Source organism: Zosterops lateralis (assembly GCF_965231275.1).
Source record: "Zosterops lateralis genome assembly, chromosome: 5".
NCBI classification, from domain to species: domain Eukaryota; kingdom Metazoa; phylum Chordata; class Aves; order Passeriformes; family Zosteropidae; genus Zosterops; species Zosterops lateralis.
In genome coordinates this window covers 32,342,159-32,357,219 of record NC_139766.1, presented here as the reverse complement: position 1 = coordinate 32,357,219, position 15,061 = coordinate 32,342,159, and the positions used below count along the sequence as shown (strand labels likewise).

The 15,061-nt window shown below is 42.9% G+C and overlaps 1 protein-coding gene across 10 annotated transcripts in view; it reads right to left on the bottom strand.

Annotated features, from left to right (window-relative positions):
• Positions 1-946: 946 nt before the first annotated feature.
• The window catches only part of IRF2 (interferon regulatory factor 2), a 39,814-nt gene continuing 25,699 nt past the window's right edge, over positions 947-15,061 (bottom strand). For all 10 annotated transcript variants that reach the window (XM_083861932.1, XM_083861940.1, XM_083861939.1 and 7 more), the window contains 5 exons: positions 14,735-14,781; positions 11,091-11,202; positions 8,770-8,934; positions 3,679-3,725; positions 947-2,295 (listed from right to left, as the gene is read on the bottom strand). In XM_083861932.1, coding sequence (XP_083718058.1) covers positions 1,984-2,295; positions 3,679-3,725; positions 8,770-8,934; positions 11,091-11,202; positions 14,735-14,781 — 683 coding nt within the window. In that variant the 3' untranslated portion in view covers positions 947-1,983. The remainder of the gene's footprint in view (positions 2,296-3,678; positions 3,726-8,769; positions 8,935-11,090; positions 11,203-14,734; positions 14,782-15,061) is intronic.

The window sequence follows — 15,061 nt, the reverse complement described above, 5'->3', positions numbered from 1 at the left end:
GTCTCTCCAGGCCACCGGGCAGTGGGTGACAAAATTACAAGTTTCACATTGACTGTGATGAAACTTGGAACTGTAGGATCAGGTTAAGAAAACAGCAAAATTCTTCTGTTTATTTTCCCTTTCCAATAGCCAGCTAGCATAACTCCCTGTGACACAGCCATTTTTTTGCATGTTATTGCTCATCAGCCCAATATACTCTGCTCTCAGCTCACACACCTGTCAGGCTGGTATGAGAATGGTAATCACATCTGAAGGGCACTCTGTCCACAGATTTTATGTACCTGAATCAATCTGTGTCACTTCCAACAGCTTAAAAAACTGCAAAAGGGTGAGAGCTCTCAATTTCTGTCTGTGCCAGCCCAAAATGCCCAGCCCTTTGCAATGGACACAGCCTGCCCACCACTACAACCGTGCAAGTCATTTTGTGCCCTTACTTACATAAACCACAGCTTTCCAGGAATCAGGACTTGCCATCACGTAGTAATGTTGAAAGCCCTGGACAATGCTAATTTGATTTCTGATTCATTCCATTAATTGGTTGAAACTGCAAAATGAGATTTTTCCAGACAAAGAAACTGCAAGCAAGCCACATGGAGCTCTATGAGGAATGGGGGAAGTGCAGAGGAGCTTGCACTGGGAGGGGGATGGACTTTGACAAGATCCCTTCCTTGAGGTAACTTGTTCAAAGCCCAGCCATGGAGTAACAGCCGCTCCAGCTCCCAGTCTCTACATTTGAGGCCAAACTTGAATAAGTCACCTTTGAGTTCTAGTTACTCTTTCCACCTCGAGCTCCCTCAAGCACAGCACTTCCCATCCTCTGGGATGGGTGCTCCAGAAATTGTGAAGGCAGCTTTTGCTAATTGCTCACTCTGAGAGGTCACATTCACCTATCAAACCCATGCCATCTGGGGCTTCTGAAAGATTAAAAATGAGACAAACAAGAGGATTATTAAAAATTTAACTATATACCATATTTATTATCAATCCACAGGATAATCTGATTGCTACATGAGCTCATAAAAGCTATTTCACCTTTACAAAATTAAAAAAAAAAATGTGCCACAAGGATGTCATAACTGCTGATAACCAAGGACTGAATCTTAAAATTATAAATTTTGCTGTAGAAAAGATTAAAAAAAATTATATTCACTTTAGAATTTTACTTTGAATAAAATATTCCCCTGTATAAAAAATAAAAAAGCTTGCTCTGGTTAGAATTAGAGTATTTTTCTTCTTTTTTAAATCTGGGAATTTGCATAATATCTCTGTAATAAGTTTCTTTTCTTTTTTCTATTGTACCACGCGGCATTCAAGCATAGCAGATTAGAAACAAACATGATGAAAGCAGTCTCAGAACGTATGAAATCCACATGGAAAGTTTTAGTTTCCTTTCTCTTCCTCTATTCTTTAAAGACACTTTAGCAAGAACAGCCTTGGAAAAGAATACAGGTGGAGAGGGACCTTCAATGTGCCATTAAGTAGAGCAAGGTAATAAAAGGCCTTTTGTAAGTGCTTTCTTAATAAGGTGCAGAAGCAGACTGCAACTTTGCTAGTACTGCACTATGTACAATATTCACAATAGATTTTTCTTTATTTAAAAATATTCCAGCTAGTTCACATTTTCTCTCCCATTCTGAGGCTTTCAGTTCCATCACAGCCTTGACAGCAAGAAGCGCAGCAGCACCACTTCCCTTGTGGTCAGTTGGTCCTCTTATGAAACACTGGAACCTGTGACTGGGCCAAAGTTCTTGGGTTCTTTTCCTATGTAGCAACCTTGGAAATATGGATTCATGTATACACACTGACTGCTGGAGTCCTGAGTTAAAAACACTCCGGCACTGGAGTCAGACACTGCAATGCTTTATATTGCCAAGGCTTTACCTTAGGGTTTGTCTCGTGTGCGTCAAGGGATGAACCTCTCTTAGAGAAACGTAAAATACAAAACCAAACAAAACAAAGCTAAAAAACCACACTGTCAAAAGCTTAGCAGCTCTTAACTCTTGACTGGGTGATGTCTGATGTTTTCTTGATGACGCTGGCCCGTGTCTCACGGTCTGGCTGGCTGCTGCTTGTGGAGGCTGTGGACACTACTTGTGGCAGAGGGATGTCTGGGAAAGGAGGCCAGGAGCTATTGTAAGGCAGTGGGCAGCTTTCTTCTTTGACGGTGACTTGGAGGTCAGGCTTGTTGGCTACAAAAGTTGCCATGCTGGGAAGCATATGAGAAGTGTTCCTCATTCCTAGATTGCTGAGATACTGTTTGCCTTCAATGTTTTTTTTCTGCCAATGAAGTCGTCCCTAGAAATGGGGAAGAAAGAAGAGAACACTGTATAAGTGAAGGCAACTTCGTGAAGTACTCCAAGTAACAAGATGAAGATAGAAATAGCCACAAATTGCACAGGAATTATCCCACCTCTAAGAGCCTGAGCCTCTAGCCACTGGCTTAGGATGTCTTTGCTCTCAGCCATATCTCCTTTTCTGAAGGTGCTTAAATTCCTGTGCTTAAATTTTGTTGGCTCTCCAGCACTCAAGAGGCACTATCTGCTCTTCTGAACAAAAAATAAAGGCCTTATTCCCAGAATGTCAGAGACAAAAAATGGATGCAGACATTTAGAACTCCAAATGGTAATGCCTCCTCTCTTACCAGAGAGAGCATCTTCCTGCCAAGAGGCAGGCACAGAAACCCAACACTACCCAAACTAGCAATACAGGTGAGGCTGCTGGGAAACCACTGTCACTTGACAGTACATCCCTCATCACAGGGAAGAAGTTAATCAAAGGAAGATGAGCATCCAGTTGTTTGCCCACCACAGATGCTGCAATGATATGTTCTATTGAAGGAGGTCTGTGGAGTCACTACCGGCAGTCTACATATGGGTACCACCCCAGCCAAGGCACCAGAGACCAAGTGGCTTAGCCATGTTGTTATACAGATACACAACTGGTGGTCCTCCAAGAAGGAGGATTCAGACAGCTTTTGGTGGGGGACACAGCAGGAGACAGCTTTGCAAAAGGCCTTATGCAAAAAATGCAGCTGGAGCACAGGGCATCCAAGAGCTCTCAATGAGCTTCACTTGGCCTTTAAGTACGCATGGAGATCAGCAGGTCTGGTACCTTGATGGCAGCCCCAAAATAAAAGGCAAGTGGTGTTTTTGTATATGTGGAGCTCAGGTTACTTTCCCCATGGATTCTTTTCACCCAGCAATACCCAACTGAATGCTCAGGAAAGCTTTCTGCCCCACCTAACTCAAACATTCTAGCTTCATTTCAGTCATATGTGTAAGCATTTCCTCCTGTTATATGAGTTCAGGTGCCATTTAAGGAAAATGAAGTGAGCAAGCTTTCAACCAAGATAAATACTTGCTACCCAGCAACATCAATGCATCATGTTAACATACTAGCTGGCACTGTTAGATGGCTGTGCAGAGCATCTTATTATGCAAATTAACCTTCTAGTTTGGACAGATGAGGATAAATTAATTTGTAGAGATATTAATTCTGTGACAATCATCCAAATGTCTGTATGCTCTGAACCTTCCTTGTCTGCTCTTCTCCCCCAGCTACTACCAAAATGAATATTCCACTGGTAGACAGAATTGCAATGGAGAAGAGGGAAAAATATCTCAGGGCATAGATCTTGAGACCTTGGTTCAAAGTGCTAAAAATGTAGAAAGCACTTACCTCTGCATTTTCTTCATCACTTGGAACGCTGTCAGTTGTTTCACTTTCTGTCAAACAAAATAGAAACAAAAATGAAACTTAGGCTATTCTATCTATAGTAACAAATTCCAGCTCAAGAGGCCTGATGTATGTCCAACAAGTGGAAGCTAACAGAGTCAAGTCAAACCAGAAGACAATGGAGAAGCATGGAGACCCTGCCACAGTAGGGCTAGACAGCACAGCTGCCTTGAACAACTGGGGTAAATTCACATGGTTATCACAGTTAACATGTCTATATTCTGGAAGGACAGCAATAGGGACGGAAGAAGTAGATTTGTGCTTTCTGGGAAGAATATCCAGCAAGCAGGGGATGCCCCTTCTCCCTTGCCCCTCTACAGCCAGCCACTCCAGGCCCAGCAAGGGGCAAAGTTTTTTAAAGGGACAAAATCTTTATCTCCCAGCAAAATCAGTAACAACTCCATTCTGGAGCAGGTAAACGTGATTTTGTTTCATGAACTGTTATCTCAGCCTATTACTGCAAGGGCTTGTTGTTGCTTCTGGGGCTTGATTACTGTTGATATACTCTGGTACAGTTGATATAGTTTTGCTTTTGCCACCACTCCCCAGCCTATTTCTCAACTCTTCACCCACCACTTGAGCAAGTGGCAATACTACAGTCTCCAGTCCCAGCACCTCCCCGCATGGCACATGGCCTCCCTCACCCTCATCACTTCAACCAGAGCACAATTACAGGAGCCCAGTTCCAGTGGGACAGCCATCCTCCCACAGCTGCATACCTCCCTTGCAGAAGAGCCTGAAACCCAAGAATTTTTACTGTATTTTCAAGCATACATGTGCCTGAAGACACGCCTCCTACTGTCTGAGGGTCAGACTTCTGGCCCATGGGTGGTTGAGACTGCTGTGCCTCAGATACATCTGAGACAGGGCAGAAATGCCTGTTTTCAGTCTGCATCAATGGCTACTGCCTTCAGCACAGCCACTGGTTCCCCAGACTAATCCAGTGGAGGCCTGGATTGCAGGTTCCCTTCAGCTTCCTGTTTCCTGGGAGGATAACCCTAGGCTTCTATAAGGATACCAACTCTCCAATCCCCACAGCAGGGCTGCACAGAGAGGGCTCATCCACAAGGAACAGAGAAATCACACAATTCAAGGAATGATGTGATGAATTACCATCGCAGGCAAGAGAGCTCTGAAGCCCCAGTTTTCACTCTCAGCTCTGGGTTACGCATTTTAGTCCATGCAAACTGTTTTGCACAGCCCCTGCAACTCTGCCTTCCCAGAGTCCAACCTCATGTTCTGCACTGCACATAACACAAGTGCTAAGAGTGTGTGATCATGCCTTGTGGATTGTGCCCCTGCATGTCTTCAGAGAGACTGGCAGTACCCTGACATCCTCTCAAGGCTTGACTAAGCATTAGGTTTAGGCAGAAGACTCTAAATCAACGGGCTGAATCACTGTTTCAGACCCCAGGATCTAAACTGTACCCAAAGTCCTACTCCAGCCCAGCTACTCCAGACTGCTGCTTCCAAAGCCAGCACTTCTCCTGCACTGGAGTCTCCACCACAGTGTGCAGTAAGCCAAGGAACAGTCCAAAACATGAAATCTAACTGCAATGCCCTGTGAAGTCAATGCACTGCAGGCCTTCTCCTTCACCAGCCCAGGCAGAGAAAGATGTGCCAGTGTGACTAAGCTGGCTAATTAAGCCATACTGAGGGAGGAGAGAAAAAATTAATTCACATGAAGGACAAACAGCCCTGAAGACAGAATCAATAGAAGGAATCCATATAGAGACAAGTAACAGGCATTCTTTGACATGAAGAAGCATGTCACAACAAAACCAGAGTGATGCAGATAAAAGGAATCCATCCTTGGTGTTTATACTCAACAAAATGCTGAGCAAGAGATAGCACTATAGTTAGCAAAGTCAGGGAAGCTGGCCATGCAGGCATGGAAAATTAGAGAGGTTATTTCTACCAGGAAGGGTATTTGAATCAGTGACAAACAAAACAGGCGGTTGACAACAGCCTTGGTAATAAAACCCAAAAGGATTTCATAGACATAGCGGATATATGAAAAAATTCACATGGGCGACTCACATCATTTGCCTGAGTAACCTCAGAAAGGAACCAGAGGTGTTTAGAAATAAACCAGATTTATGTAGGACAGCTGACATATCTGGCTACTTTTTTTGGTTGTTGTTTTAGTAGAGCTCAACTAACTGTTCCTGCACAGCTGTTACAGTCATACTCTTTCCTGCCATTCAGCCAGTAGCACCTGACAGAGCAAACCCACAAGCACAGGGCCAAGGTTCCTGTGGTTCTGTACAAGTCTGTGTGCAGCAAGACAAAGCAAAAATAGTCACAAGACTGTCTTAGAAATTTCAGGGTTCTAACACAGACTTCTGTCCTTGGTCTGGCCTCCAGAGCAAATACATCCTTAAAAAAAAAAAAAAGTAAAAAAAAAAGTGGTTTATAGAACAATTGAGGCTGGAAGGAACCTCAGGAGGTCTACAGCCCAACCTCTCGTTCAAACCAGGGCCAGCTACAGGACCAGACTGGGCTGCCTGGGGCCTTATCCCATCAGGTCTTGAAAACGTCTGAGGATGAAGGCAGAACAATCTTTCTCGTTATCCTGCTCCACTGCCTGACCATCTTTGCAGTGAAACTCATGAGGTTTTTTCTTATATCCAGCTGGACTGAATCTTTTTGTTTCAATTTAGCCTGCTGTTTCTCATCCTCCTACCATGGACTGCTGTGAAGAGCCTGGCTCTGCCTTCTTGGGAACATTCCTGTGGTAGAGGCAGCAGCTATGAAGTCCTCAAAATCATCTCTTCTCCACACTGAACAAGCCCCTCTATCTTCTCACAGAGTGAGAGGCCATACCCTGCATAGCCCTTCTCTGCACTTGCTCCAGTTTGTTTGTAAGTTTCTTGGACTGGGGAGCTCAAGACTGGATGCAGCACTTTTAAAGTAGTGCAATTAGTGCTGAGTAGAGGAGGATAATCACTTCCCTAGATCTATTGGCCGTGTGGCTTTCTGTGTGGCTGAGGTGCTCTGGTGTCTCACTGCCTACTCACCTTTCTGCAGATCTGCTCTCTATACCATCAGCCCCAGCCACTATTGAGGCAAAGATCTCTTCCTTCCTATGCACAGGACTTCACATGTGCCATTGCTAAATTTCATATGGTTTCTGCTGACCCATTCCTGAAACCTCTCCAAGACTCTCTGGATGATGGCTCTGCCCTCAAACATATTGACTGATGCGCCCTATTTGGTGTCACCTGTAAAGGTCACAAACATGTCTCCAATGAATCTTCTGCTCATCGATATATTAAATAAGACTTGTCCCAGGACAGACTTTTGCAGTAGTCCACTCCTTACAGGCCTCTAACTACAGTAGCCAGGATCATAAAAAGCTGCCTTGAGATGTACTCAAAAGCAAGCCAGTGGCATGAAACTCTGTTATCTGAGTTTTGGGTTAGCAAGTCCAGATAAAAGTTAGGACAACTGAAGGCCACCAAGGTACTAAAACAGCATAAGTACTTCAATAATCCACCATTTTCCTTATGCAGGCTGGTTGCAATGACCTTAGGGCAGTTGGGTCATGATTTGCTCATGTCAAGGTGGTCACGAGACCACTGTTCTCTATCATTCCTGTCCAAGAAACCACCATGACTTCCAGACCAAGACAGTGACTTCTGTTTGCATGTCAAGAATTTACATCCTATAGCTGAAGTTAAAAGATTGCATTGTCATGTTCACCTAGATGGAAGATTTTTCCAAGACACATTTGTAAAGATGAAAAATGTTTCAAAGGCTCTTGTCTCCCTGCTGCAAATAAATGTAAGCATTCTTGTATCTCCCTGCCTTATGCTTTGCCAAGGTCTTCTAAATGCTTTGGTCATTGCAGACTAAACACGTTGGGAAGCATAATCGTTTATCAACATGTGTGATACTAACAGTGGACACAATCCAAAAGAACATCATACTATTCACTTGGTCCCAAAGATAAAAGTTTCTAAATACATACTTTATATAAATGTGTCTGGAAGAAATTTCAGCCTTATTAGTCAAAGGCAAAACCATGTGTAAAATAATAAAATGCATGGAGAACAATTTACACTTAAATTTGACATAAAAGGTAACATTTGTGTTTCTACCCAGTCTTCTAAGGCTTGCAAATTAGCACCACGTTAAAACAGAAAGGACAAGTTGGATCTGAAACTTTTTCTTTCAAATGTGACTTTGTCCTGCTTCCTATGAAATAAAGGAATGATTGTGGGGACAATCATATATGATGTCCCCGATCATATCTTATATGATTGTGGGGACTCTATATAGCATGTCCACATGTACATTTGTGTCTGTTTTCCCCTAAAACCTTCTGAACACACTGTAAGACTTGGATAAGGGATAAATGAGTGCCAAAGACTCTTAACTTCCTAACAGTTATGTGAAAATAAGGGGCCAGATGGAAAGAGAAACCATAACCACCCTCACTGGGAGTAGGGGGAAGCCTGTTATCTCATCCTCTTTTTAGATATCAGAGAATCCAGATGGCAGGCAGACGTTGGAAGCCAGACATCCACAGCTCTGCTGCTTGAAAGATCACTTGTTATCAGTCACTACATGGTTCTTCTACTCTGCAGCAAGACAGATCCACTCCCCCTGAGCCCTCAGCTCCATATCTACATATATACCATTAGTGCAGCCTGTAGCACTGCACACTGTGCTAGACACTGAGTAAACATAGAGCAAAAAAGACCTTTGATCTTTAGTAAGGCAGGGGGCATGTCATTTTTACCACTGAAAATCCCCCTCTAAAAGACCTCTGCATACCTAAAAACGTTATTTTTCCATTACTCACAGGCCAAAACCTGCAGCTCATATTTCCAAACTCAGATCTGTCAAGTTGTTTCCCAAGGAAATAAACAGAGAACTGTAGATTTTTTGAGTTTCATTAACAATTCAGAAGGCAGATGAGCATGCATTTCTGAATCTTTGTTAGCTACCCTGGAACAGCCCTCTTTCCCACAATGTCTTCTAAACGTTTCCAGAGAAAGGAGTGTAAAGAAATGCCAAGTTGCTTACCTGCATAGGATGAGACTGGGGAGATCTGTAGAGGGTACAGCTGGCTCATGCTGAGGGGCTGTTCATCACTTTCTGTTGTCACCTCTACCACCTGACAAACATCAGGAGGGTTGGCTACTATCACCTGCTCCTCACTGCTGCCATCAAGGTGTGGCTGTCCTACGACTTGGGATTAGAAACAAAAAACCTGATTACTGACAACATCTTGACACTGTTGAATATCTAAGAACCTGCTTGGTATCTGACGAAGTCTTCAATAGTCTCAGCACTTTCTTCCATGCCCACCACCTGCTTTCAGGGGATAGAAGTTTCAGTGAGTGTGCTAAAGGAAATCTCTGATCCTTAACAAGCAAGCTGCCAACATCCCATGGCCTCTGAATGCTCTCATGTAAACTATACAACAGAAGACCAGAACTGGCATGCAAAAACCTGGCCATGAGGTGGAGCAAAACATTGTGGGACTCTGATGTACATATGATATGAATCTATGAAAAATTTCTGCTCCAGTTAGATGGCTATTCTCACTGACCCTCGCAATGCCATTGATGGTGTGTAAAAAATAACAGTTGTACCTGCAATCCCCATGGTCTGTGACAGAAAGCTACAGTTTGGTTAGTTATTAACAGGGGTTTCCTATTCCCCCAGGCACATGATATTTAATACCAAAAGAGCACATGAAATTTAATATCAAAGAGTGTTACTTATTTCTACAAAGTGAAGCAACCATGGATGCTTTCCAAGAGTCCTGAAATGCTCTGCAGATAGTTGGTTGTTCTACACAACAACCTTTTGAAAAAGGTTGACAAACATGGGTACCAAGAAGTTACTGAGCAAAGCAAAAGTATGGTGAAAGCTGGAATCTCACTTGTCTGGAGCTGCTTGACAGAATTTCCTGAAACAACCAGCTTTTTATTGAGTGTGGTGAGAGTGGTGCAAGAGCACACAGAGTTAATTTTTTATCTGGGAGAGACCAATATTGCGCAACCCACTCAGGGTATGGGCAGGCCATCTGCACTGTTTTATCTTTTTCTTCAATACCAGACCAATTCTTACCCACCCTGAGAGATAAAGTGCCCAGCAAAAACTACTGCTCAATTGGGCAATATGCCACAGCTTCCAGTAAACTGCATGTATGTCAGAAATTCTGCAGGTGCTGTTTGTCTTTCATCCTCTCCAGCTGATTTCCTGTCTTTCTGCAGAACAATTCTAATTTACCTTTTCCTCCCTGTTTACATTAAAATCCTTTCTGCATTCCTAAATAACAGCTTCTTTCTCCAGTCTGGATAAGCAGCACACCTTACATCTCAATAATTAAACAACACTGGATGACAGCTCCCTACCCTATCCTCAGTCAGTGAACAGGAAGCACTAATACCACTGCGATGATACTCCTTCAAGTCTTGCAGTAGGAGCAACAGGTATGTTCTAATACTCTCACAAAGCAACAGCTGATTAAATGAACTGCCATAAAGAGAGCAAAACTACTCACAAACTCCTCAGCCACACAAGTACTTCAGGGGAATGACTATGCAAAGCTGTGACCTAAGAAATGGGGATCTAAAATAGTCATTGCACATGATTTCTGCCATCTCTCCAAGCAGAATACTAACATATTTGTCATATGTAGAAGTGGAATTCTAGACAAAATGGTATGTAGGTCATATTACTAGGAGCTCTTGCTACAATGACAACCTTAACCAAAAAAGAGCTGTTGAAGCCTAGTACAATTTTTCTACCAAGGACCAATTATTTACATGCTGAGATGACAGGTAATTTCTAATGTACTGGTTTCTAAATGCAGTCTTTGATGATCCTTCTCATTAGCTAAGTGAAGTTAAAAACTATCTCTTCTTCTGAGGTGTCAGTAAAAAACCCCAAGTTTCTACATTTTGCCTGCTGCTTTGAACTTCCAAATAAAATGGTATTCTATACAAACCTCTGCTTTAAGCAATGGCAAACTGCCATCTGACTGCAGTTTAACTCCCATTTGACATTGGCTACAGTCTCCTCATGGCTGAGAACTACCCTGTGGAAGAAGTCCCCATCATGAGAAGCTAGCTAAGAGTGCCTGTAAGTGTTTTACTCTCAAGGGAACCACCCCACTGGCACAGTACTGCTCACTGTCTCTGCACGAGGTGGTGGAACTGACCTGCAACCACAACCTTGCATGGCCGAGGCTACTGAGAAATGAGTCTACCTGCCTGCAACTGTGACATACTCTGAAGTGCAAAATGCTAATGGAAAGATAAGTCTGGCAGACCAAAAGGGTTTTTGAAGTCACCTGTGTGCTTAGTATGCAAAAAAAGCATAGAAGTACTTACCTACAAAATTCACTGTACTGTCAACTTCATTTTTTATACTGGAGGACAGGAAATAGTCAGAAGTGACATCATTTAGCCCATTCATCCCAAAAGATGATTCAACTGGTTCTTGCTAGAATGAAAACAGTACAGTTGGGTCAAAATTGCTTTATTTTAGGAGACAGTTCATCTCTTTGTTCTGTGATGGTAACAAATCCCATCACTTCTGATGGGATATACCCCCTGCTCTCTGCAAGACACTGTCTTCGAACAAATATTTCTCTGAGGAGAAACCCAAGACTACTTCATTTCCAAATTTTGTGCTTTGAAACGAAAGCTATTTTTAATTTTCAAATTTAGAGTAAGCCTTCTGAGAGCAATAACGTAGTAAGCCATTTACTAGAAGAGATTAACATTTGAAACAAACAAGGAAGAAACACTGCTTTAAAACAGTACCCTATTTAATATTTATCCTCAGTCCCTTCCAAATATGCTCTCTCTCTCTGCACTCTCTAAAAGGAAGCCCTTGTTTTTGTACAGTAATTACTAAATTCTAACCTTAATTTTTCTCTACAGCAAGCCTTAAAGCAAACCAAAGTGTTTACACTAAATACAGCCTTTTAGATCACATCATAAACATTACCACAGGGCAACAGCATTTGGAAAACACCACCTGTTCTACACAGACTGAGCTTTCCACAAGATGCCTCTCTGTAAGCCTGATACGCTCGAGTAGGAATCTAAAAAAATCCCTTCAGAGTAGACACCAAAAATTAATTCCATTAACTCAGGATTTCTTTAAAAGGATTATTCTACATGCACAACTTCCTCTCTAGTATTGACTCTCTCACAGGTTTATTGGTTACAATGTCTAAAGTCTTCTGTTCTCACTCTACCAGCCCTGCAAGGCTGCAAGTTCTCCCCTGCTTGCTGAACCAGAGACACCCACAGAGAGGTGCAGAGCTGTCCACACCATGCTCATTTTCGCTGCTCTAAAGCATTTCATCAAAGGCAAGGCAAAGGTGACCCTCAGGACCTGTGGTGCCGGCCCATCCCAGTACTAACCATATAAACTGTTTGTTATCTTTGGGACAAAACACTGGGGGCACTGTGACAAGTTTTTTCTGGATGTCACATGCTGTGATTGTGATCTACTCACAAAGAGTTGTCACTTCAACACAAGCACCTCCCCAGACACTAAAGCAAGGCAAACATGCACCCTGTCCCAACATGCCTCGGGACATCAGAAGAGTAAAAAACTTAAGTGTTAATGGCAACTAGGTCTTTGATGAGATGCACCGGTTGTGCTGGCCCACAGGTAAAAGACTTGGAGAGCTGGAAAAGATAAAATTAGCTGCTATTGATCCATTGAGAGTCACAATTGCAGAGATAAGTTAGGGCTGCACACTGGAGCCCGGAGTATCTGGTGTTGTGCAACACAGCAAACACAGCAGCCCCCATGGAAACATTGTGCATGCAGCACTTGCTCAACTTTACTGAGGCTTGATTACAGAGAAGTTTATTTAGTAGCCCCTTTCAAGCTTCAGAGACAATTATGCATCTTAGAACTCAGGTGATGATGCCAGATCCACAAAAAGACTCGGATACTGGCACAGTTGGTGTTAAATCATCTAAATTTTCAGTGTTCAGATGTCTAGCCTAAGTGAAATGCATGGGGAAAGCTGTCACTAAGATTTCAAAAATGCCTCCCAGTATGGAGCTGCATGGTCAAAAGGATACATTTAGGATAAGGTAGAAATTAAGCCTCCATTCAGTCCTTTGTTTCAAGAGGAACAGACTAGTTTTGTCTGGGCTGATCTGATATTTCCGTTTCCTTCCCATTATTGAGAAATCATTTTTAAATTATTTTAATGAATTATAATGAATTATAATGACAGACTGTTTGCCCAAAAGCCCAGTGATAGGAGACCTACCTGTGGGATGGGAGACTTGCTTGCACCTTTGCTAATGTGGAGCAGGGATTTGGTGAGGTCCAGGACTCCCACATGCACAGGCACAAGCAGTGAGTGCCCTAAAGCACCCTGCTCAAGCTCAGCCCACCAGCAATTGCTGTGGGTGCCCACAGGATTCACCAGTGGCAACAATGAGATGTTCACTGCAAGGCTTTTGCTATGCTAAAGTCCCTCTGCAGATGCGTCCTCAGATTCTCAGCTTCTCCCTCTGCTGCTTATCATCCCATTGCAGTTACCAGCCAAATTGTGGCGTAGCCTCCCATTGGGCTCCACTAAAAGAGATTTTTCAGGGTAACTGTAAGGTGTTCAATTCAAAACATCCAACTCGGATCTCAGGAATTCACATCACCAAGCAAAGCAATTAAAAACATCTTTAATGCTCAGAAATGTGCGTTTGCTTTAAATCACCTACTAACCCTCTTCACTACCACAGCCTTCAACGTTCAATAGTCAGCCTACCAGTGGCTGAGTATGGAAAGAACAGCTCTTTTAAAATCCAAACTAGCCACTGCATATCTTTGTCAGAATAGGGGAACAGACAAGAACACCACCTGGCCCCAGCTCAGAGCTACAAGAACTAACAGTAGGTATCACTGGTTGGTAGGCAGGTATATGTGCTGGCACACCGCTCTTTTCTGACCAAAGCAGTTTTACTAGCTCCCTCTGAACATCAGCTACCATCAGTCACTTTATAACAACACACATAGCTGTATGAGCCAAACAGGATAGTTCAAAAGTGGTTCCTATAAGACAATTTAAAAGCCATAGCATTCTGATGTGTAACTTAACAAGTCACAACTGCTGTGGCAACACCTGCTTTCCAAACTGTTTCAGTGGAGGATTTTTTCCCACATTTCTGGGTTCAACTGGCCCAGAAAACCTCCTGGCCAGAGGCTGCAGAGCCTGAACCCAGGCATGGGTGGCACAGCCCTTCACAAGTGAGAAGCAGGGAACCAAGCTGCCCTTATACTGTAGACAACAGCTGTTACACACAGTCCAAGCACACCGATTTTACTGAAAGCTGAGAGTCTGAAATCTGAGATTTGCTTTTTTGTTAAAAAAATTGAAGGTGGACTAGCTCCTGCAGGTGTGTAATACTGATCATTCCACAGAGGCCCTTGGCAGAGGTGTGAAAGCTAGGAAACACGGTGCCTCACAGGGACAGCAGACACCACTCTGGGCCTACACTCTGAATAAGCTGAAATCTCAGGCTGGGACTGAAGGCATCACAGCCGAGGCCTTCTAACTGACAAAACATGAACACACATTTTCATTTAGGCAAGGGTGCAGCTCTGACCCTTGCCTAAATGAAAATGGATTTCCAGTGCTTTCCACACAGAAATTAATTGCTCTAAAAAGGTAGCTCTATTGTTCAGAAGCATTCCTTCCCTAATTACTGTATTTCTCCTTACAGAGACAAACAAAATGCCAATGTATTGCTGAGACTGCCTGTTTTCCAACCTCCAGCCATTGTAACACAAGGGCTGTGTCCACTGATGACGTAAGTCATGGCTTTAACAGCCTTCATATTTCAAAAAAAACCAACCCCAAACATGCTGGGTAACTGTAGTTACTTAACCAAACCACAAGCATTCGCAAGTACCCACCACAATATAGTGTTGGAGCTATTAAAAAATATTTGCAACAGATTGTATGCACAAGCTCTTTAACTATTAAACTGACATTTCTTACCTTAATTTGTTTGAATTTGTCATCCTTCTCAGATTTCGTTTTTTTTCCTGCAACAACAGAAGGAAGATTTCATAAGTCCTGTGTGCCATGAGTTATGATTCACACTTTCTACATTCACCAACAAATAGCCCAAAAATGAACTTCAAAATGGCAGGGCTTCCTAGTAAAAGGAGAACACATTTTGCTTAATTTTACCCTTCCTTTAAGGTCTGGACAGCAAAAATTCACCTTGAATGTTCTGGATTTGTGTTTCTCTTTTAAAAGGCTACAAAAGAGAACCACTATGGGACCAAGGAAAGCAACTGCAGTCAAAAAATCAAAGTGAAA